We start from the raw sequence: 24,014 nt of genomic DNA, 5'->3' as shown, positions 1-24,014 counted from the left end.
CTACAAACAATATCTTATGAGTTATCAAAAACTTATAAAATCAGTGTGTTATATATTTTTAATTCTTATTTTTTATTTTTGACAATTTCACACATTGTCATCTACAGAATAATTTGAAAATGTTCATGATATGACATATATTGTTAAAGTTTGGACTTTGAATACTAATAAATATGTTGCCAAAGATATCCAATTTTTTAATATATCTATGATAATAAGAGATCTTGCAGTATTAAAATGTCAAGCTTTTTGACCTAGCATAAAGTATTTGGTCAAGGATTAAAATATTTACAAAAAAATTAAAAATACTTATAATAATTTTAAATATTTTTCAAATGGCATTATGTATGCAAAAATATAATTTTAAGTAATAGTGGAATGGTTCAAATTTCTACAGCTAATATTTTTTGAAGAATAATTATATCTCGAAATTATCTATGTAAATCGTTATCATAATGAATATTCTACATCGTTAAAATTTGAACTTCAATTGTCCATAAAAATGTAAAATCCTTTAGCTAAGCTTTATTTTATACTCTAGTAAAATAAAATTATGAGACATCTCGAATTGAAATGCCTTAAAATGAAAGTAAAAGCTAAAAATGTCATGCAGTTATAACTACAATATAATTTCGTGTTTTTTACGAATTATTTAAATCTTTGAACTTTAAAAAAATTGGTTCTCTGGTTTTTCAATATTTTTAGATTGTGGTAAAAAGAATTGTGTGAAATTTTATATTCAGTTTCCATGTTTTTTTTTAATCGTAAATAAGAATTTAAATTAAATTAAATTTCTGGGCAAGTTAGTTGCGGTCTTATCATTGACAGAAATTACAGTAAAGAGCATTTTCTCTGCAGGTTTGAGGTGTGTAGAGGGCATAGGGTTTTCATCCTTGTATATCCATAAATAAATTATAATTTCCTAAAGTATTTTACTGAGTCATCCTCGATGTTCCACTGAATTTCTTGGTTGTTGGTTTATACGATGGCTGGATTGTTTTATTATTAAATTTAATTTTTCATATATTTCTCCTAATACAATTAATCTCAAATAACATCAATTAAAATCATATATAAATATATAATTTATCTTAAAACCAAGTAACCAAGTATTTAAAAATTATAATTTGCTCTCAATTTATCGAGATTGGCCTTTAAATAACTTATATTAGTTTTCATATTTATGAATTCATAATTAGCAATGTTATTTCATTATTGTCACCAAGTGTTATCATATTTTTTTCGATGGTGTAATATCCAAGAAAAGTAACGACAAGGGAAGAATAGAGATATTATTGCAGAAGAAATGTTGCTTGTGGAAAAAATGCTTACTATCACATTATCATTTTATTATACATTTGTAGAGGTAAATATCATAGTTTAAGAGATTATGAACAATATTTTATTAACACCTTGGGGCAAATCACCAGAATTCTTTAGATGCTTAGAGATTTACTATTCGGCTACATAGTAATACAATACCTTTTTTATCTGAATTTTAAACAAAAACCCAGGGAAGATTCTCTTTCCTGAGTCTTGGCACCATTTCTAAGTGGTACCTAATCATTAAACCCGAAGTGGGCAAATGCGAACCATAAACTCTTCATTGGTATCGGGTCATGTGCGCTTTCAGAAAATTACAAAAATAAATTATATTGCATTTTTATACTTGTAAAACAAAAACACTTACTGTCCTCACTCCATCGACAATAATATAAACATTAGAATAATGTGGTTGATTTTCGGCGAGGGAAATAAATCGGTCGATTCCTTGTCACTGCTTTACTATATAAATACATTATAGCATAGCTTCCACCTCAGAGATGTTGTTAATTTTAAATCTTTGGACAAGTATGAAAAAAAGGCTTGCTTATGAGTGTCTAGTTTAAAAACAGCATCCCAATACAATTTAAAATTAGTTTGTTCTCCCCCCCCCCATTTTACTCTAAAATCGATCGCTTGAAAGTAAGTTGGACATCGAAACTCCACCCTTTTAAAACTTGGCGTTGGACATTTTTTTTTATCTATTGTCTTGATGACGTTTTTTTTATAAATTTTATCAAGTGACAACTTACCAATATACAAACTTTTACATAATTCAATTTTAGAATTGAAATTGAACATTTTTTAAAGGTCATCTTTTATCATTATGTTTCATTGAATTTTCATTAGAATGATGCACATTGTACCAAGTATAAATTGAAAGTTCAGTTAAATATTTTTAAAAGGCCTCATTTTTTTTCTATTAAATATCATAACTGATGTATGTCTGTATCATATAAATATTTTAAATGTTTTTTTATATGTATATATGTAAAAAAATAGTTCTATACCTATATTTATGCAATATAATTTATTAATTATAATAAAATAAGTTATTTTACTGAATTATGTACGACCAGTACTGTATGAGAAAAATAATTTTAAAATTATATTCGCAAAACAAAAATAAATACATTTTTTAATGAACAATTAATACAAAATAAAAAATACATTTGATTTTTCAATGTGTGCACATATTAATATAACATTTCACTGTTATCCTTCCTTGTATAATATTAAGACACTACTTTCAATTTTTACGCACATGTGGCCATGCAGGTATGAGTTTAAGCCGTATAAAAAATTGATTTTTACTTTGAACGGAAATACATTCGATTATGAAATGTCGTACTGTGTTTAATTGTATGTTATATAAGTACTCACACTATAGTCGTGTAACTGTATTATCACAATTATAAAATATTATATATTAATTAATATAATATATTGTATATACATTGGCTGTTCATTGGGAGTGGTTGTCAAAGTATTGAGTATGGTACTGCTATCTTTCGACAAGAGGATAAGATGATGATTTAAAGCGAGTTCTTAAATTAATAGTTGGCATTTAGATGGAAAAGAGGTGGGAATTTACCCCAATTCGAATTACCTTGCAAAAGAATTGGTTAAGACTGAGTTTAGAAATATCAATAGTAAGACTGACAGTTTATATCAAAAGAACATAGTTCATGTGTATAGCAGATAGTAGTAGTAGTAGGTGTAACGGCCGATCAATTCAAATAAATATAAATTACTTTTTTACAATTCATACTATAGAAATTAAAAATTGAAAATCTCAAAAGGTGTTGTTCGTAAAACTGGTTTGTTCAGTATAGTTTAGACTTTTAACTATAGAAGCTAAGTAGTAGTTAAACGCGAAACAATACAAGTGACATGTATTATAAGCCACCGTGGGTCGAAGCAAAGTAATTTATTGTCATTTGAGAACAAAAAATGATAAATTCACATTCCTCGGGTTGACGCGTAATTATTGTTAAAAAAAAGCAGTTATAATAAATTATATCAACAGACGTGCATACCTTTATTATTGGCATACAAAACCGGTGTTAAGATCATGCGACGTTAACGTTAGCCGCAGTGGCGAGTGAGGGAAGTGATGCTCATTTATATCTATTCATAAAAAATCAATGATGAAAAAATGTAGTTAAAGCTCATCAAGGCCTATCTGATTATAACGCCATAAAAGTATACTCACTTTGATACTTCGCTAGTTGTAACTATTGAATTCAATGCAAATCACTTATATAACATAGATTTATGATTAGCGTTTCGTACATTCACTGTTATCACTATTTATAATACGAGTGTACACAATATCAGCTTGGTGTGCGTCGTATTGTGATAAGTTTCCTTTAAATTAGGGATAGTTGTAAATAATGAAGGTATTCAACTTTTAAGCATTTTGAACCAACGAAAAACAAGTTAATAGAAAATAAACTTAAAAACCTTAAATATTTCAAACGTCAGTAAATAGCCCAAAAGTATTCAAAATATTTTTAAAATGTTATCACGTATAGACAATTACAATACAAATATTTGATACAAGTTTCAAGTATCTACAGTTATAAGTTTTTGAATAATTTTAACAAAATAATAAAATCATTCCATGAAAAATAGGGACATATATCCAATGTCGTAAAACTTTAAAATACATGTGCTCATAAAAAAATTAATTAACTTTCCAGTTAACTTTTTTTTGAATTAAAGGTAAGAGAACTTAAGAGAAATCTTGTGTTACATTTTGAAGTATTTTGACTGAGAGAAAAACTTTTTATCGACAATAGTTAAATAAAAACTAATAACAATCGAAATTATCTTATGTCTATAAATAGCTCAAAAATGACAACAATTTTTGAAAACTATACATTACATAAACATTCAGTAGAAATGTCATGCATCAGAAGGTATTTTTTTAGAGTTACACTAAAAAACTAAACTAATATCGTAAAAATTGTTAATGTGTATAAATCTGTGTTTTCCTTAATTGTTTTGTTGTGTTTTCCAGCGCTTTTGAAAACTACTGGAATTTTTATGTTTGATTCTCTGGAGTAGCAGCTTAATTCACTTTCTTACCACAAAAGATTCTGAAGTAAAAAATTTAAAGCTTTTTTACTGTCCCAAAAGGTGACGACAGTCACAAATAAAAAAAAAAAACACTGTAATGTCAATACATTTATATCTCTGCTCAGGATGACATTGTCAACCATACTTTTGGTCCACAGTTTAAGTAGATCATAGATAATTTAAATCTGTTAAAATGGGGAAAACAATTTTAATAAAATTTAGTACTTACCAAAAAATATTAGCTATTCAACTAGTGTCTTAACTAAAATAATGGAGGACCCAACTAGTGTAGTACCTGTGATTTGCACCTACCGTTTAACCTAACCTACTTGCGATCCAAATCGGAAGATGAGCATACAATACATAGTAACAATTTATTAGTTATTTATTTGTGAGGAGTACAACACCACTAATATACAATAATAATAATAAGCAGACAAAGTATCGAGTAAAATTGCAGAACAAATTCAGAAAAAATAAATGTTCAAACAGGCATTGAAAAAAAAGAACAATAATATAATAATTATTTTCTAAAATGAGATAAATTGTAAAAAAAAATGTAAAATAAGCCTGAATACTAACAAACACTACATATTAATGTTTCGTATTAAATTCTATTTGATATTGATATTTTATCTGAACAAATTCGAATAAGCTGAATATCAACCAAGCAAATACAAATATTCGAGATAATAAAGAGAATTAAAAAAACCCATTGCAAAAATATTTAAATAATCAATCGTTATGACCTAAGTGTAAAAAAGATATAAAATAAATAAATATTATAATTTAGTGTTTTTTCTTGCATATTTCAGTTGTTGTGTGTGACCACTATTTAAACATATTAAACTCAATCATAAGGGAAGCATAGATAATACAATGTTACAATAATATTTCTGTATTACCTACAGGTGTTGATTTTTTAAAAGAAAATTCACTTTGAAGAAAAAATTATTAATACACAATTTCTGCGTGGTAGGCTCTTTGTTGAAGAATGCACATATAAAACAAAATGTCGTTAAATAATTTATATTTTATCATTAAATATTTAAATGTCAACTAATCATCTCAATCACGACTGTTTCAATATATTAGATTTGTCTATTGCTGTGTTGTCCCAACAAACACTGCATACGAAAAAAAAATTAAATATTAACAATAATAAACTAGTGGTAATATTATGGTTCTGGTTGAAATAATAATAATTTTATAATCATAATAGGTAGCATGTATAATTTAAATTTGTATTGGTATTAAGTATTTCATGAAGATAACTGTACAATAATATACAACTTCTTAGGTTGATGTGTAGTCAATCGGTTTGTTAGCAAAGTAATGATAATAAATTAGTGATAAGGAACAATACTAGAGTGGTAATAATACATTTCAACAAACAATTCTATGAACATGATTCTGGTCGAATTCAATTATTATCAAATAAATAAATTACCTCAATAAATATGTAATAAAAAAAGCAGATAAGTGGGTATAACGGTCTGCTGTGTATTCAGTGTCTAGAGAGTGAATATAATGTTTGTGTTAAATTTGAATTCAATGATATAAAATCACTGCATACAAAACATTAATTTTGAGTGAAGACGGTTAAAAAGTCTATAATATTACTAAGTAGGTACTAGGTATATTGTATGATATTATTGTGATTAAAGCAATGAATTTATTAACTATCAGCTATTACTGCCATTAGTATTACTGTAGGTAGGTTAAAATAATTTATGTCGAAAAAATTGCATTTGAAAATGTTGTTGTATGTATAAAATATAATAATATACCTACTCTAAAAGTTTCAAGTACCCACAAATAATATTTTTAAATTACAACAAAATAATTAGAACTGTTATTCTCGGTTTTAATATGCGATTATGTCCAAATTTGAACTTAAAATAACTAAGTATGAAATAAAACTATGTATATATATTTTTAGATATTTTGGTTATATAATGTACAATGCATGTAAAAATCTTGTTTTAAATGTTCAATCCTTAGTTATAAAAGTTGATAATTTTATAAATTTTAACTACAAAATAATAAATAAATTTTGAAAAATTAAAAATTGAAATGCTTTCAAAAATAATCTTGTGAATGTATTTTTTGTATTTTTAAAATGATATTGAAATAATGTGTAGGATGCTACTATGTGTTGCGGTAATGTTTCAATCGTTTTGACCGAACCAATACAATTTTATTGACATTTACAAAAAAAAACTGAAACAATTGAAAATTGATAATGTTCGTAAACTGTTCATAAACTGTTCATGTAAAGTAAATAATAAAATAAACATTTTATGACGATTTCAAGTAGGTATCAAGTTATAATTTTTTGAATAAAAACAAAATTGGAAAATCGTTATATATAAGAATTTGTTAATTTACGAGTGAATATCCGATGTCTAGCCTTCAAACTCTCGTAAAATATTAATTTGATTTTCAAGTGAACTTTTTTTTGTTAAATGTACTTAAACTTAAGGGGAATCTAAGATTACATTTTCATATTATCTTTGATATAAAAAAAAAAAAACATTTTAGTAAATTTCTAACTGAAATGTAGGTATTTGCAAATAATCACTGCTGAAAGAATAGTATCACAACTCAAAATTATTTTTATTTTTTGAGTTGTGACGCTATTCCTGATTCATTTGACACAATATTATGTACAGCACAACGGCACATTGTATTAGTTTATTGGGTGAACGGACACCTAGATCCCCGTCCAAATAGATCCCCGTGATCTAAATGACACAACGGGATCTAATTGACAGGGGATCTAAATAACCATAGGGAACTAGTTGACACCATCGTAGTTGGGGATCTAAATTACCCATTTGGCGTTTAGATCTCCCTTGATCTACTAGATACCCCTTCTGTGGCGGTAATTTAAAATAACATTATAAAATATTATATTAAACTTATTTTATACTAAAGTACTAAACGTATTGTTTTTTTCTCTAAAGGCTAGTTCAGACTATGCCAGTAATTTAGTCGAGTGGTAAGTGACCTACTAACTACTAAACGGAAAATTCTTTCCTGCGAAGATCCATCGTTTATTTCCAACTGTTTTCATCGGAAACCGATGAATATACGTTGGACTGTTGGAGGCAGTGGCGTATATAGGGGGTGGACATAGTGGGCTGCAGTCCACCCCAAAATTACAGTCTTTTTAAATAGAACAACAATATATTTTATTAGGTACTATTAAAAGTTATGATATTTCATAGTCTGTTGAAAAATAACAAATACGAATATATTTATAGAAACTTTTAAATCTATAGTAGACAGTAGCTTCTAAGTAGTATATCACTTGCTAGTTTCTATCTATTATAGCCCACCCCAACAAATATTTCTATATACGCCACTGGTTGGAGGTAACAATTTATAACCTTACCTCCAAATAACAACCGTTATCTCTTATGCACAACCTATCACTAATTTATTTCAATTTATTTATAGGCTATATATTATATTATATCATGACGAAGTGTCGAAGTAAGTTTGGTCATATTCATGATTTCATGAAACATTAGTTTCGACAAATTATAATGGTCTCATTGACCACGACTGTAGACTACTCTCTTATGATGATATTGACTATGTTCGCAAAATGTCAAGTCAGTCTGGGTGTTCTTATTGGTCCTATATTGGATTATATAAACAAACTACATTTTAAAAACAGAACCTAATTATTTTTTTCTTATTATTTTAATACAATTTTAAATTGATTGAGGTACGAAAAATGTTCTTTAACGGGAACTAGGAAGAAGAAACAATTTAAGTAGTTCCTTTTTAACAAAACGTGAACTTTCAAACCTTCAACGTGCTGGTCTCATCTGTCCATAAGAAATAAAATGGTGACAATGCGACATGTAAGTAGGTAAATAAGCCTATTGTAAATTATAACATAATCTTCTATAACGGAAACTTACTGCTAAATACTACCTATTATATTGTAATGTCTACTTGTAGACTGTAATCCTTTATTTCAGTCATTTCAAAAGTAAGTTTTGCATTTTAATTTTAATACCTAATAATTACTATAATTTAACTAAAAACTTCTTAATAACTATTATTAGGTTGACTAGTGGACTGTTGTAACTTGTAGTAAGTAGTAACAGTGATACAGTATAGTAGATATATAGACTGAGTAGTATTTTCTATAAATAAATATGGTAGTTTAGACTTGTAAAGTATTTGTAAATTATATTTAATCACATCTGATTATAATCACAATTGATAATGAACACATAATTGGTAACAATTTTAATTTCAATGTAGGTACTTGCAGTATACCTACCTATAATATGTTACTTATATTAATATGATATATCAAGAAAATGTGTTAAACTTACTCAAAACAGTCAAAACCCAAGTTAAATTGAAATGTATGTCATACCAAGAAAATTAGTTTAATTTTGTTTAATTTGTTAAAAAATAAAAAGTGAAAGTAGGTTCATGGCTAGTTGATATTTAATTGATAAGATAAATAATTAATTATAATTTTCAAGTTAATATATAGTAGATTTCTATTCCAGCTCTACAAAGTGGACAGCGGTAATATGGCCTATGCTCATTCGGAGGCATCCTTGAATAACTTTCATGACAAGCTCCACATAGGCCTTGGTGTAGGCATGGATACGCTACCACTGTTGGTGGACTGTACAAACATATGTAACACGTTTCCTCTTCTATTGGTATAACTTTAAAATAATAAAACATCATTATTTTTAATCAATTACTTTACCTAGAAACAAATTTCAGATAATTACTACTTACTTGTCAAATCTGCACGTTCAATGTAAATAACTGATGGACTGTTCGCAGACTGTTCGGTAGACACATCTTCATCTGAATAATCTGCATCGGCATCAAGATTATAAAAAACTAAAGACAAGTGATTTATTTATTAGTATATTTTATTGGAAATCTGTATCAGTAATATTATAATGAAAAATCATACGATCTCGAGGAACGTGCACTGCTGGTCTACGTGGTAAAATCCTTCTCATTATTTCTTCACGAATCAGTTCCTGATGCTGATCATCGTGCAGTGGTAATAAAGCTGGTTCTTCTTGTAATGGTGCCTGTAGTAAAGCATTAGCAGGGAGCACAGGAATAGCTTGAGGTTGTATGTCCTGCTGATCAACGGGGAGTGGTAATGGAGCTTGTGGAAAGACAGCAGCAGGTACTACAATAGCTTGGTGTTGAGGCCGTATTACACCAAAAGTTGGTGTTGAATGCCTAGCGCATATTAAAAACTCCAACATTGAGTAGCGTTGTTCTGTAAGCAGCCTCAAGGATCTATCTAAATTCCTTTGCTGATCTATCCAAACTTGCCGTTGAGGTTGTCTTACTTGACCACCATCAGTAGCCTCATTATAATCGTTCAAAACACCATTTGAGTAAGTAATTAGCCCCTCTGTAAATATAAAATACTGATATATTCCTTTTCTAGTGTTAAATAAATAAAAATATAATTACTCAAAAACACCCATGGCTCAGGATTGTGCCGATTTTGCATGTGCATTTGGAGATGTTGGTGACTTACTTCCATCACATTGTTAGTACGCCAAACGGTGTCACTCACCGACAATATATCTGCGTTTATTCCTATTGTCAATGGTGTAGGGTTAGTTATAAATTTGTTTAGTTGTATGAACAAGAAATATTATATTAAAACTATTATTTTGTATTTTACAGACCTGCAAGCCATGTTGATCTATAATATTCAAATAATAATGTAAAATTGTAATCATTATTATTGCTAATCAATGATTGCACATTCTCAATATTGTATGCCCTTACAGTTTCAAAACCTTCAGCTATACTATTTGTCGGCAGCAAAGGCAATGCCATCAACATATGCACAGTGTCATAGGCTCCTCGATGGTTACTACATATTTCAATCAATCCTAAATATTAACCAGTGTTATTAATTGACTATACATTTCATTTATTATTAATTACAAAATTCAGATTTTAGAGTAATCTTACCTATGTTTGCAACTTTTCTCCATACCGCTTGGGAGGAATGAAACCAACAGCCTCTAATAGTGGTATTTGGAAATATTGTTCTTATAGCAGCAATAGCTGCCCTTTCAAAATCAACTATTATGGTTTGAGGTTGCCACTCTGGTACTATACTTAAAACCTTATTGAAAAGCGCCGTGTATGCCCTTTCCGTTTTCCTCGACATCAATGCAAAACCTATAGGAAATCCCTGAAAAAAATATTTTTATAAATAGATTTTAAAAAAAATAACTTAAAATAATCTAATTAGTAAAACAGTTATTTTATAATTTAATAGTATTTATTTACAAATTACATACAAAACTTACAGTATTAAATGTTATGCCCATTATGACATATAATTGGTGGCATTCGTTTCCAAAACTTGGTGAACTAGAAAATGTGCCATCCAACAAAAAAGTTGAACCAGTCCTAAGTAAACTAAATTAATTGTATAATAAGACAGTGCCTATAGGTAATTATTATTTATTTGAAATGAAGTTTATTATATTTTATAGTTATATACTTTTTGATTCCAGGCAAAATGAAAAGTAAAGTGGTTCCTTCTTCTGGAGTTGCACCAACAATGCCAGAGTATATTGTTTCATTTTGTAACATAGACAAGTGCGCATATTCTCCTGTTAATTGTAAGTGGAATTCAGTCATAGACTGAGGAGTGACTGGATGAATTTGACGCCTATGTCTGCGCATTGTTCTATGCAGTGAGACAAATGAACCGACATGAACATTTACAAAATCTGCCATACCGCATGTCTTAAAATGTATTTTCATATTCAAATTTAAAAATTTAATGTACAAATGTATTTACCAAAAAAAAATATTTTAGTGTTTTGTATATAGAAATTATGTAAAACTCTTAATAGGTATGTTTATACATAAAGTGAGTCAATAAATTTTACTTTTTGATTTAATATTTAGTAACAATATTATTCATATACTTAATTGTAGATGAGACGGAGAGAAATTTGATCATTCTGTGTCCTCTGTTTACAAATATTAATTAATTATAAAAATATTAAATGTATACTAGGTGACATATATAGTATAATTTATTTACTATATTATATCGTTAAATAAATCAGAAGCATTAAATAAACACAAATTATCAATAGGATGTATAGCGCAATATTTGTTTTCTCTCACAGACTGACGTGCAACGTATATAAAAAGTCATGGAAAACCATTTTTTTATGATTTTTGAATAACCTATTATTACTATAGTATATTTAATATTGTGTAGCAACTGGCAAGGGCGGAAAGTGAGCTTTTTGAAAATTGCCTTCCCTTACGAGCCACAACTATTTTATGTCAAACCTCTGCGTTAATCGATCAGTGTCTGCTTAGGGAGTTTACCAATTGCGCTTCAAATGACCACATTTTGGGATTTCCACTTTACCGCCCGAAAAGGTCACTTTCCGCTTCAACTGTCATCAAAAACTAAACTTTCGGTGCAGACGTGACAAAAAAATTATAATGTCTATTTTATATTTTATTATTATTTTACTGAAAAATAGGCATAACATTTAAATGGTTATACTTATTGAATTGTTTTGATTTTTGAGACAATATATTTGGGCAAATATTTGTCATACACTTATTCTCTATAATTTTTGGGATGTGTGATTTTAATCAAGATAACTCAAAAACATAAAAAAAAAAATTATTTTATGTGAATGCCTCTTCTCTATTTTGCACGTGGGCCAGAGAGAAAATAAACAGTACGCTTACATCATCTTAAATGCATACCTATTAAAGATCACGCCATAATATTTACATTTCATACCTACATTTTCAGGACAAAACACTTATGTATGAAAACAAGTTAAAAAAAATATCGTATAATAATACTTTTCAATTAACTACCTTGCTATATAATTGGTGTTTGTAATTATGATAAATATATAGGTAACTTACTTCGTTATAAATGACACGAAGTGGTATTTGTTCAGCCTGTGCCCGTTGATTACAAATATTTTTGAATCTATTTAATGCCAATTGATTTTCTGGATGAGTTTCGTGGCCTGTCGTCAAAAAAACTTTCGAAGTGTCGCTATTAAAAACTTTGCCTTTTGCACGACAACTAAAAAAGAAAATAATATTTAAAATATAAACATATATAGGTTCCTCTACTACTAATAAATTACTAAATTACATAATACCTATGGTATACACTATTACTTAATAACACAACCATTTAGAATAAAATCTACTATAGTACAGCAAGATCACTGCAGTACTAACCATGGTCAGCAAAATTTCATTATTTTAAATCTATACCTGCAGTAGCCTGGATGACAATGAGGTGAAAAGACAAAAAAATTCTTAAATCGAATTTATGACTTCTAAATCTTTAAATATTTTAATGTAAAGAAAAGAAAGGTGGGTAATTTTTTATAATGAAATATAGGTGATTGTTTAAAATTATTAAATTTACCCAGCTCTCCAGGATGCACAACGAATAGTAAAGTGCATTCGACATTGTCGATTTTTCCAATAAGTATATCCATCGTCGTCTTTGTATTTAAGTCCTGTGCCTCTCGAACCACCAATCTCACGAATAACTTTCTCCATTTAATTAAATTATCGTGTTTTATAATTTATTTTGAAAATATTATAAACCACTAATAACGCATACTATACGGCATCAATCACTCGTAACATACATAACTGTAATGATTGACGAACGATGGAATAATGAGGGTTATTAAAATCTAACAAAATTTAATAATATTATTAATCTGGAAAAATGTGTAGCTATCTTGATTCTTGAATACTGAATACCAGAATACTACAAATTTAACTTCTAAGATATTCAGTCATTTGTCATTTAGTATTTAATATTTATTGAACGAATTAAGATACCTATTACAACTTAATAAGTATTTTAAAGCTTCGGATTTACTGATTTACGGGAAACTAGAATTTTTTTTCTCTGTAATTATTTTAGTTTCTGCGTATTTTTAATTGTTTCGTGTCTGTGTAAGTGATAAGTAGGGCTCAGATTTTATAGCAGTATTAATAATATAAAAAGGATACAATTGTTTGGAAAAAGTAGAAAAAAAGCATGACTAAAAATTAACTTAAACTAGGTATACGATTGAATAAAAAAAATTTTACCATGTATTTTTGCTAGATTTGCCACGAAAACAATAATAATCCAATAGGCAATAACCATTTAGTCCGTATTCCAGGTTTTTACATGTCTTATTAATTAAATTAATTTTTTTTTATAACTTTATGTATAGCATAATAAACATATAAAAAGGGGGCAAGTGGGTATGCTCTGCTGTACAGTAGGTTACAAGTGGGTCACTATAATGGATGGTGTTAAATTTGAATTCAATGACATAATATCATTGTATAAGAAAAACGATTCTAAAAGCAGAGTCAGCCAATGATATATTGATATTACCAAGTATATTTGATGATATTATTGTGAGTAAAATAATTTATATAGGTACAACCTATTTACGTGGAACCTTGTTTTAAATTATCGATCCTTACCAAACTTACTTCGACACTTCGTCATGATATAATATAGCCTATTAACTAAATAAATTGAAATAAATTAGTGATAGGTTGTGCATAAGAGATAGGTAACCGTTGTTATTTGGAGGTCAGGTTATAAATTGTTACCTCCTGCAATAGTATCATATACTTGGATCAATATACCAGAGTTTAAACTGGTATCACAATAACATATTATATTATAGTGTAGGAGTTGTGTTTAAAGAAAAAACACAAAATTGAAGATTTTTAAATATACATAACTATACCTTTTAATAACCACAGGTATTTGTATTATAGTAGGTAGGTATTGGTTTAATGTTTACCTACTGAAAACATTGCATTTATTAATTATTATACAATTTTATTATACTATCAGGCGCGGATCTAAAACATATTTACGGGGGGGGCCATCTTAAATACAATTTCGGCCTAAGTATTATAAAAACATTGTACATACCATGTAAGCTAATAGATAAATATTATTATTTAAATACCAGTTTATCAGTACAATAAAATATATAAAATTATTAGATAATTAATAATAAATGATCACTGAACAAAATCCTTTCGTCTTTTAAATAATTAGATAAGTAATATAAATTGTTTAATTAATAATGACACGTAATATATAATAAATAATAATTAATAATAAAATATAATAAATATTAAAAAATGATCACAGAACAAAATCCATTCGTCTTTTAGATTTGGCAAATTCGTCAATTACTTCTTCACAGTCAATACTAATATTTCTATAACAGTTAAGTAATGCAAGTCCATTTAAGCGTTCTTCGGATATTCTTGATCGCATCCAAGTTTTTAGTCGGCGAAGAGAAGAAAAATTTCGTTCCGCAGTTGCTGAAGTGGCTGGTAATGTCAGGAGTATGAGAAAACAATTATAAATAATTGGAAAGGTTTCGGAATCACATCTTTCAAAAGCTTCTAATGATGTTTTTGGAATTTCTTTTTCATTTGTCCAATATGTATGCCACAATTGAAGCTCTCCTTCGAAATATTTTTTTACGAGGTCTTCCGATAAGTTCAAATTAATAGATATTAATTCACAAAATTGTGCCATCATATTGTTAATTTTATTTTGGATTTCTTTTTGGTTATTAAAAACGTCTTTATTATGAATAAACGTTGGCAAAATTATATCTAAATCAAACACTGACACTGATTTTTTATCGAATCTGTACTCAAGGTCGGTAATTAAGTCATCTAAAAATGGAATAAACAAAACGATACGAAAATAATCTTCTGGATTTTTAGTTGGTGGATTAGCTCTTTTAGTCATTTGTTTTGTTATTCTTGGGATTTTAATATCGTCGAAAATTCCTATTTTTTCCAAGCATTGTTTACTATTATTAAAAATTAAATTAAAATTTTCAACGCTGTTTTTCCGTTTTTCTTTTAAAACACTAAGTACATTATTTATTAATGTAGAAGCCGAAAATTTATCTTGACTTTTTGATTGCAAAATTCTACTTATTGGTGCAGTTATTGAAAACATATCGGACATAAGATTTAATGTTAAAATAAATTCCGCACTTGACAATGATTTTATTAGAATAGACGCTTTTGAGGACGTTTCAAGATCGTTCCATTCAGATATTTTATCTAATGCTTCAATAATTAAAACCAAATTCGAAGAAACGCTATCGGCAAAACAATACATTTTATCGGCTGCCGAAAATAGATATAATAGAAAATCCACCAGTCTACGGGGGGGGCCATGGCCCCTTGGCCCCCCCCTTGGATCCGCGCCTGTATACTATGAATATTAATAGTGAATTGTTGTTATTTACACTTATTATTGTGTTAATAACTAGTGAAATGTTTTAATGTTTTAATGATATTAATTAAGTATAGAAAAATGTTTTAAATATAAACATGTCAAGGAAATAGCTCAAAAAGAAACAACACAAATTATAGCATGTAATGAAAATGCTACTATAAACATTTGGTAAAAATTTAAAGTATCTAGTTACGATTATCCGATTTTGAATTAAAACAAAAGATCAAAAATGTTATTTCAAGCTTGAATAATCCTAATTCGTCAAACTTCAGAGAACTTTTAACTTCGTAAAAAATATTTCTGGAATTACGCTCAACTTTTAATTTTAATTCCAGTAGGTATTATTAAAAACTTATGAGGAACCTTGTATTAGGTTTTTAAGCTTTTTGATATAACATGAAATTTTTGTCGACAGTAATTTTTTAAAAAACTAATAAAAATCGATATTTTCTTATGCCTATTTATAGCTAAAAAACCATCAAAATATTTTAAAATGTACTTATCTATGTACCTAATGATTATAACATTTTTATTTTTTTTCATAATATTTACATTAATACATGGCCTGAAATTATTTTTTGCCCACAGTATTAAGTATTAATATCTTTATTATATATAGATTAAATTAGAGAATACAATACAACGAAATATTCTGTACCGCCACAATTTTTATTTTTTTTCAATTACACAGTTATCAATTTAGTTTATCGATTATAAGTTATAACCGTATAGATATATTATATTATAATTTATAATATGCTTAAAACAGATACTCGTATAATAATAAAATTAATTATTCTGTGTTACAGATATCATATTTTGATACAATAAAAGTTATCCTGAATAATCTCAAAATCGGGACCAAACACAAGTTTTCATGTAATTAAGTGGACATTAATAAATAATAATTAATATTTAATACGTAGCTAATACTAGTTATAACTAATAAGTATCAAGTAATAACTGATAAGTGATTAACTGTTAAATAATATAGTTTATAAATGCCCGTATACATAGTAATTTACCAAAATCCATTAAGTGATTGCAACTTTTCTCAAAATGGATTGTATTTATAATAATATATTAATATATAACACCGGATTGCCAGAATAATGGGGAAGAAATTAATTGTTCTTATGAGTTGTTATTTTATATTAGTAATTTCCGACCTTCCGTAGGTGTAGAACGGAGATAATAGGTTAGCGGCAGTGCTCAAGCGTTCAAATGAACTATTTCCAGTGATTTCGTTCAATTTTCAGTAACTTAACAGGGACTTAGGGTAGTTACTTTTTCATGTGAAGGAACATATCGGAATTTCGCTCATTTTTTAGTGAAACATGAACAATTATATTTTTTATACATATTAAGTATAGGAATTTTAATAATATTTAGAGCAAAAGTTTTTATATTTTTTTTTTAGAAAATTAATTAATATAATGATTAATAAGCTATTATATTAATATAATATATATAATAATTCAAAAACGAATAACCGTAGACACTTGAAATTTATATCATACCCATGTTTATATTCTAATGTAGCACATATAAGTATTGTATAATAAAAAATACTTATGTACCTATTTATGTGCATATCATTGTATTTTTAGTAGATTTTAGTATTATTATTTCTACTTGTTATATTCAGGGGCATCATTTCAACTTTTTTTTGTTGGTGCCAAAATGTTTGCAGTCCATTCAGATCATTACCAGGCCACATAGAAAATGTTTTTTGTTTGGGGGGGGGGAGGTCAAGTAGGGGCAAAAACTGTAGAATATTTGTATAATTGATTTAATATGTCACTTATAAGTTATATTAGTATGAAAATATCACAATATTGTTACTATTTTTGACGAACTATGTGTATAGATTCGTTTAATGTATTTATTTTATATTGTGGATACCAGTGTACAGTGATATTTAGACTTGGTAAATAAATGTATGTATAAATCACCTTTATAATAAAATACCTAACAAAACCTAACCTACACACATTTTTTCCCTGCATAGGTACTCAAAATGTATAATATAGCTAGCTTAATAAACCAGAAATTTATTTTATTGGTATCCTTCTTCACAATGTTTGTGTTATAATTTTATCTATTATAATACTTTGGGACCACAGAGTCACATCAAATATTCTTGGAATAATTAAACATTAGTACAATACATTTTAGATTCTGAGCGGAGCGATGAATGTATTGATTTTACAATGATGTGTTTTTATTTTTATTTTTTTTTTGTGTCTGTCATCACCTTTTAGGACAGTAAAAGTGCTTGGATATTATTCAACAGTACCTATCTTTTCTGATAGGAAAGTGAATCTAGTTGGTACATTGGGGGTGTCAAAAGTAAAATTTTTCCAGTAGTTTTCAAAAGCGCCGTGAAAAACAAAAGAAAATTTAAGGAACAACGGGAATTTTTACACAAAATCTGTTTTCGAAAAAATCGATTTTGATTTTTGGTGCAACTCTTAAACAAATGACCGTAGGTATATGAAACTTTGACTCAATGTTTATATTAGCATTTTCTATACTTACACCATAATAACATTTAACAAATATTTTGACTTATTTTGAGTTGTTTACGGACATTTTCAGTTTCAATTTTTTTTAGTTTTTTTTTCTATAAATATCAATAAAATTTTATTTATTGGTTAAAAAAGCTTATAAATTTAATAGAAGACTCCTATACTATAGTATATTGTTTCAAAGGCAGATGAAAAAAATTAAAAATCCTTAGTCACAGTTTTTATTTATAAGCATTTAAAGTTCAAATCTTGACAAAATACGGAATTATCACGAAAATTAGCAATTATTTTGAGTTGAGAATTCATAAAAATTTTTCTTTTTAAATCTTAAATTTGAAAATGTAATATAAGATTCCTCATAAGTTTGTCTACCTTTATCAAAAAAAAAAATGTCTACAAGAAAATTAAATTAAATTTTTATGAGCGTTTGAAATTCATATTTTTACAACAATTGATATTCACTCGATTTCTCATGTAACGATTTTCTCATTTTGTTGTAATTAAAAATCGTATGACTGTAGATACTTGAAAACTTCACTGAATGTTTTTATCAGCATTTTCTATACACGATAAAATTTTGAAAATAATTTGACTCTTTTTGAGCTGTTTACGGACATTGTCAGTTTTCAATTTTTTTAGTTTTTTTTTCTTTAAATATTAATAAAATTTTATTTGTTGAGTAAAAATGCGTGAAAATTTAATGCAATATATAACATACAACCTTTTCAATATAATTTTCAAAAATGTAATAGATTTATGATATGCAGTTAAACAATGTTATAAGTGCCTACTAAGCTGGTAGGTAGGCAAATTATATATTTATCATATTGTATAAACTGTAAGGTACACCACTTAGGCATACATAACAATAGTTCAAACTTTAAATGTTTAAAATACATTCAATTTGGTAAAAATAATCGGAATAAAATTGATTGTTTTATAAAAAAACCTTAGGTATAGGTTATTATATCTATATATGTCCATTATACATTTATACTATATTTATACTGAATACCTAAATATGTCTTGAGTATTAATCTTATGTATAAATCGTATGGGCATATTATTATATTATATAGGTAACAAAGTTTAAATAATATTTTTTGTAAAGAAGTTACTTTTAAACTGCATTGTTAATTACTTGTCTATCTTGGTTTTAACTTTTAGCAGATATTAAATTAATTCTAATTCAAGTAATTTAATGACTTTTAATCATTTCTGTTTGGAATACTTTTTAACTAACCTACCTATACTCTATCTATATAATATGATGGTATAGTCATTCTCTAGTTATTAGGTAGGTAAACTAAATTTCCTCTTATGGGCTAATATAAGAGTTTTAAGTACAGTCTAAAAACGTTCCAAAATATATTTGATACAAAATAATATACAATTATCAATTTTATGAAAGTTTTTAATGTAGATTTAGATCATTAACATATTATAATATTGTTCATGGCTTTTCTTTCTGTTTATCATTTATATATATTAAATTCAGTATTCATACAATTTGAATTTAAATTTTGAATCAAAACATACTTATTAATCAATATAACAGTATTATGCATTAAAAATAAACATAATAAATTACCTATACAATATAAAAAACAATAAATCTTTCTGGTAAGTATTTCTGGATAATAGTCGTAAGTTGTTAGATACCTATTATAAAATGTCTATAATTAAATTAAATGGGTGCTCGACAAATCGTACTAACATAGTGACTGGGATCTTGAAAACAAAGAGAAAAAAGCAGGTATATAATAATATTGTTTTACACTTTTTTTACATATAAGTACCTATACTATTTAATACATATTAAACCTTGTTTATTTTATTATTAGTCAACTTATATTGTACAATTACCTTTTAATAAAACATTCAATAAATGTAAAATTAATAGAAAAACAATTAATTTATTATGGTACAAAATACAAAATACACATGTTGTAACTACAAAAAAAAAAACCATGTAGGCTAACACATTTTAAAAATTAGGTATAATTAGCCTATTAATGGCTACTATTAGCACTCCCGCAAAATCCCATGGTGCATTCATTAATGCTCCTAGAATGGCCCAGGTATAGGTGATGGGACTGTAGTACTGTACACTTCTACAGAATCCAAATAATCATCTTCATATCTTTCACTGACAACATACAACAAACCCTCTAATGCAACTACTCCTATATTAAAACTTCAATTTTACTTCAGTGCATTTAAAAATGTAAATAAAATAATTTTTAAATATTCTTCAAGTAATTTACCTGACCTTTCTTGAGGTGATTGCATGTCTGCAATACTAGTCATATTTCCTGTACTTGGTCTGTATGCTTCAACGCTTTTTAGAGTACCTTTGATATTATTATATTTTCAACACACAATGACATTTTCAAATGTATTATTTTTGCCAAAAATGAATTTAACCTGCTGTTGTAGCCTGTAGGTACCTACCAATCCCTATAATGGACAATGGTAAAATAAATTAAATACTTTAACCACAATAAAATTATCAAATACACCTACCTACTTAATAATATCATAGGTTGACAGATCAGGTCTTCACTCAGAATCGTTTTTCGTATTTAATGGTTTTATATATTTGAATTCAAATTGATCACCATCCATGACAGTGACCCACTTGTAACCTACTGTACAGAGGAGCGACACCCACTTGCCCACCTTTTTTATAGTACACCTATTATATAATATATCATTATTGATAATTTTAAAGTTTTGATATTATTTATTATAATTATAAGAACAATTCTAATATTAACAATTTTTGAAAATTTCAATTGTCTGCCTGGCTTATTAATTTTATTCGTTATTAATTTTTGAATAACAACTAAATATCAAAAATGTAGGTGGGTAGACTTAAACATTTGCTCCTTGTGTTAAAACAGCTAGCCACATCACTGCAGGTTTCACTCATGTCCTGTATGTTTTCAGCTACTTATCTGTAAAATAATTTGTATAGATCATTGAAACATTTTATCAATGTATTATAATATTATATTATATTATTGTTGCATTAGTCTAAAATTTCAAAAATTCAAATTTTAAACAATAAACAAATTGTGTAGGTACCTGTTATTGTGGTAAAAAAAAACCCAATAGGTTATTGAACAATAATTATTAATATTACCTATTACAATTTCTTAGTATAATATAAGTCTTTAATTATTTTTATTTACTAAACTATGTATTATTGTATTATTATTATTATTGTATATATATATTTTATGAATAATTAGACATAACTCTTACGTTTTATTTTTTGGTTTTGAGGTCATATACAACTTCAACAGACAATTTGGCATTACTAATCATCGACAAATTGTATTAATTGGAGATGTCTTGTCTTGTCTTCATTTAAAAACAATTAATAATCAGATAGTCAAATATAAATTCAAACTTCTTATATTTGTAATATAATACCTATGTAAACCGTTGTAATTTAAAATTTTTCAATTGTTTGAGCGCCTATTCTAGCTGTTATGTAACTCGTATGAATAGATATTATTATAATGGTATGTGATTAAAGGATATTTTTGATTTCATCAAAAAAAAATGCTATTTTACATAGGTATTTGTATATAAATTATTATTAGGTATTAATTTTAGTTTAAGTATAATGAATGGATATTGGATAATATAGTATAATGTAGTAAAATATAAATAAATTATAATATATAATGTAATTCATTTTAATTATGCTATTTATATAATTAACTGTTCCTATATTGGTCAATTAGATCACTAATTTTGAGATCAACTAGATCTTTAGGGGAAAATATAAATTTGGTGATCTTAAAGACCGTTATATAGATCTAGATGGCCAAAGGGGATTTAGTTGACCGGGGAACTAATTGACTCACGAAGATCTAGTTGACCACAGGTGATCTAGTTGACCACAGGGGAGCTAGATGACCATGGGGATCTAATATGACGGGGATCTAGGTGATACGTCACCNATTCATTTGACACAATATTATGTACAGCACAACGGCACATTGTATTAGTTTATTGCATAGTTTTACAATTTGTATTTAACCTAGTGTATATTAGGATTGTTAAAAGTGGTCAGTAACTTGGACATAGTAGGTATAAGACGTATAAGTAATCCTTATCTTCAATTACGAGAATATAATTTTATAATTCTAAAAATAGCATGAATCACATATACTATTATTATTAAAATAATATTAAGAAGCATACTATTAATATTATAAATAACATGTTAAATTCAGATTACTCGATTTACACTATCATAGATTTTATATTATCATAACCAACATCTTGATAAACACAACTTAATCTAATAACAATAATAACATCAATATATTTGTATTCAACAACAAATATGTATATTGATACGATCAATCACAAGTTTTTAGTAGTCGGACATACTCAAAATGAAGAAGACACATTCTGTCATAGAAAAACAAATTTAAAATCCTTAAAATCTGGGCCTGTTTATTCGCCAACACAATACCATGTCTAATAATAGTACCTATCATAAATTCAAACTATCAAAAATCAGGAAACCCATTTAAGGTTTAAGAATTGGGGTATTCTGATTTTTATGACATAAAAACATTACAGAATGTAATAAGAAAATTTTTCTATAAATTATGACGGAGAAAAAAACTATTTTGGAATGATATCAAAGTGTTGAGAGTGGAAAAAGCACAACCAAATACAATTTTAAACGAGACTAGTTTTTCGGATACATAATTCAAAAAAACTAATTTATACCATAATGGAGCTCGCGGTAAAAACCCATCACTTGCTAATTACACATTAAAACAAGCGTATTATTAAATTATCAAGTTTGTTGATAACAGAAAAAAATAACAATCTATATCGACATTAATAAAAAGAAACTAATATTGATTGATAATTGCATATGGCCATAAAGAGTTCAACACTAGTCAAAATATTTTCTAAAAAATTTGTATGTTGCATAGAAAATGCAAATATAAACATTTAGTGAATATTTATTATATCTACGGTAATTATTTTAAAGTTACACCAAAAACAAAAATTGATTTTGTTAAAAACCAATTTTTTGTAAAAATATCATTTTTTCATAATTTTTTGTTTCTTTTTTCTGGCGCTCATGAAAAACTATTGGGAATTTTTTATTTTCACTGAAAGGAGAATTTAATAATAAATTGTTAATAATTTCTTGATTTTATTATTTTCCACTCACATTTTCAGACTACGGTAATTGTATATTTGTATCAAATTAAAATATGAAAATGACCACTTTATTAGAATATTGTTTGATTGTTTTTGTACTAAAAGATTTAATTAAAACATTAAAACCGTTAAATTGTATATTTAAAACGAGAAACAAACGTCATATTAGTATATTACTCACGTATAAATGTATATATTTCTAGAACATCTGAGAGAAAGTTCTAGTGGCATTTTTTTTCTTATGACACCGATGACTTATTTGCGAGTTAATAACACTTTAACGCGTTTCGATGATATATTTTCAAACAGCCACTGCAGACGGTGATTTTGTTTCGGACGATTAGACCGAATTAGCAGAAGACATTTGGGGGGACCTATATTGTATAATATAATAATTTACTAGTTTATGTATATTGTATATAATATAATGTATGATGATTTCTTAGAATGACGGCCCTCGCACATAACGTTGACGTTTTTATGTTATTATTATGTTCTGGTGATGATTTCTAATTGATAAA

At 27.1% G+C, this 24,014-nt stretch overlaps 4 protein-coding genes and 1 long non-coding RNA gene across 8 annotated transcripts; 1 reads left to right on the top strand and 4 right to left on the bottom strand.

Moving 5' to 3' along the window:
• Positions 1-7,149: 7,149 nt before the first annotated feature.
• Positions 7,150-9,620, top strand: LOC111026775. Of its 4 annotated transcripts, none has more exons than XR_002603734.1 (4): positions 7,150-8,285; positions 8,952-9,110; positions 9,178-9,409; positions 9,507-9,620. It is a non-coding gene; the product is annotated as an uncharacterized LOC111026775 (long non-coding RNA). The 4 variants fall into 4 exon arrangements; XR_002603733.1 differs by having other exon boundaries at positions 7,150-8,293; XR_002603735.1 differs by lacking the exon at positions 7,150-8,285 and adding an exon at positions 8,332-8,801.
• Positions 9,183-10,852, bottom strand: LOC111026774. The gene is made up of 6 exons (XM_022304910.1): positions 10,755-10,852; positions 10,411-10,636; positions 10,119-10,328; positions 9,898-10,026; positions 9,377-9,835; positions 9,183-9,300 (listed from the first exon to the last, which is right to left on the bottom strand). The coding sequence occupies exons 1-6, from the start codon at positions 10,773-10,775 to the stop codon at positions 9,185-9,187; spliced, it is 1,161 nt and encodes a 386-aa protein (XP_022160602.1). The 5' UTR covers positions 10,776-10,852; the 3' UTR covers positions 9,183-9,184.
• A 31-nt stretch (positions 10,853-10,883) lies between these two features.
• Positions 10,884-11,388, bottom strand: LOC111026773. Its single transcript, XM_022304909.1, has one exon. The coding sequence runs from the start codon at positions 11,215-11,217 to the stop codon at positions 10,912-10,914; it is 306 nt and encodes a 101-aa protein (XP_022160601.1). The 5' UTR covers positions 11,218-11,388; the 3' UTR covers positions 10,884-10,911.
• A 3,244-nt stretch (positions 11,389-14,632) lies between these two features.
• LOC111026754 lies at positions 14,633-15,037 on the bottom strand. The gene has a single exon (XM_022304884.1). It carries the CDS (start codon positions 15,035-15,037, stop codon positions 14,633-14,635), a length of 405 nt encoding a protein of 134 aa, XP_022160576.1.
• A 5,178-nt stretch (positions 15,038-20,215) lies between these two features.
• On the bottom strand, positions 20,216-20,658 carry LOC111026753 (kelch-like protein 2; the record flags this gene model as incomplete). The annotated part of the gene is made up of 2 exons (XM_022304883.1): positions 20,216-20,471; positions 20,553-20,658. Coding segments are annotated over 2 exons (225 nt in total), but the record flags the coding sequence as incomplete, so codon positions are not given.
• Positions 20,659-24,014: the final 3,356 nt, after the last annotated feature.

The sequence above is a fragment of the Myzus persicae genome, unplaced genomic scaffold, assembly GCF_001856785.1.
Source record: "Myzus persicae strain clone G006 unplaced genomic scaffold, MPER_G0061.0, whole genome shotgun sequence".
Classification (NCBI taxonomy): Eukaryota; Metazoa; Arthropoda; class Insecta; order Hemiptera; family Aphididae; genus Myzus; species Myzus persicae.
The sequence above is the reverse complement of the archived record's forward strand: the minus strand, read 5'-3'. Positions and strand labels throughout refer to the sequence as shown.

Excerpts from the sequence above, each read along its gene's own strand:
- LOC111026754 (XM_022304884.1), bottom strand. The coding sequence starts at position 15,037 with ATGATGGCACAATTTTGTGAATTAATATCTATTAATTTGAACTTATCG.
- LOC111026773 (XM_022304909.1), bottom strand. The coding sequence starts at position 11,217 with ATGAAAATACATTTTAAGACATGCGGTATGGCAGATTTTGTAAATGTT.
- LOC111026774 (XM_022304910.1), bottom strand. The coding sequence starts at position 10,775 with ATGGGCATAACATTTAATACT. Across the intron at positions 10,637-10,754 it reads TGGGCATAACATTTAATACT|GGATTTCCTATAGGTTTTGC; the intron begins GTAAGTTTTGTA and ends TATTTTTTTCAG. Across the intron at positions 10,027-10,118 it reads TAGATCAACATGGCTTGCAG|GAATAAACGCAGATATATTG; the intron begins GTCTGTAAAATA and ends CATTGACAATAG.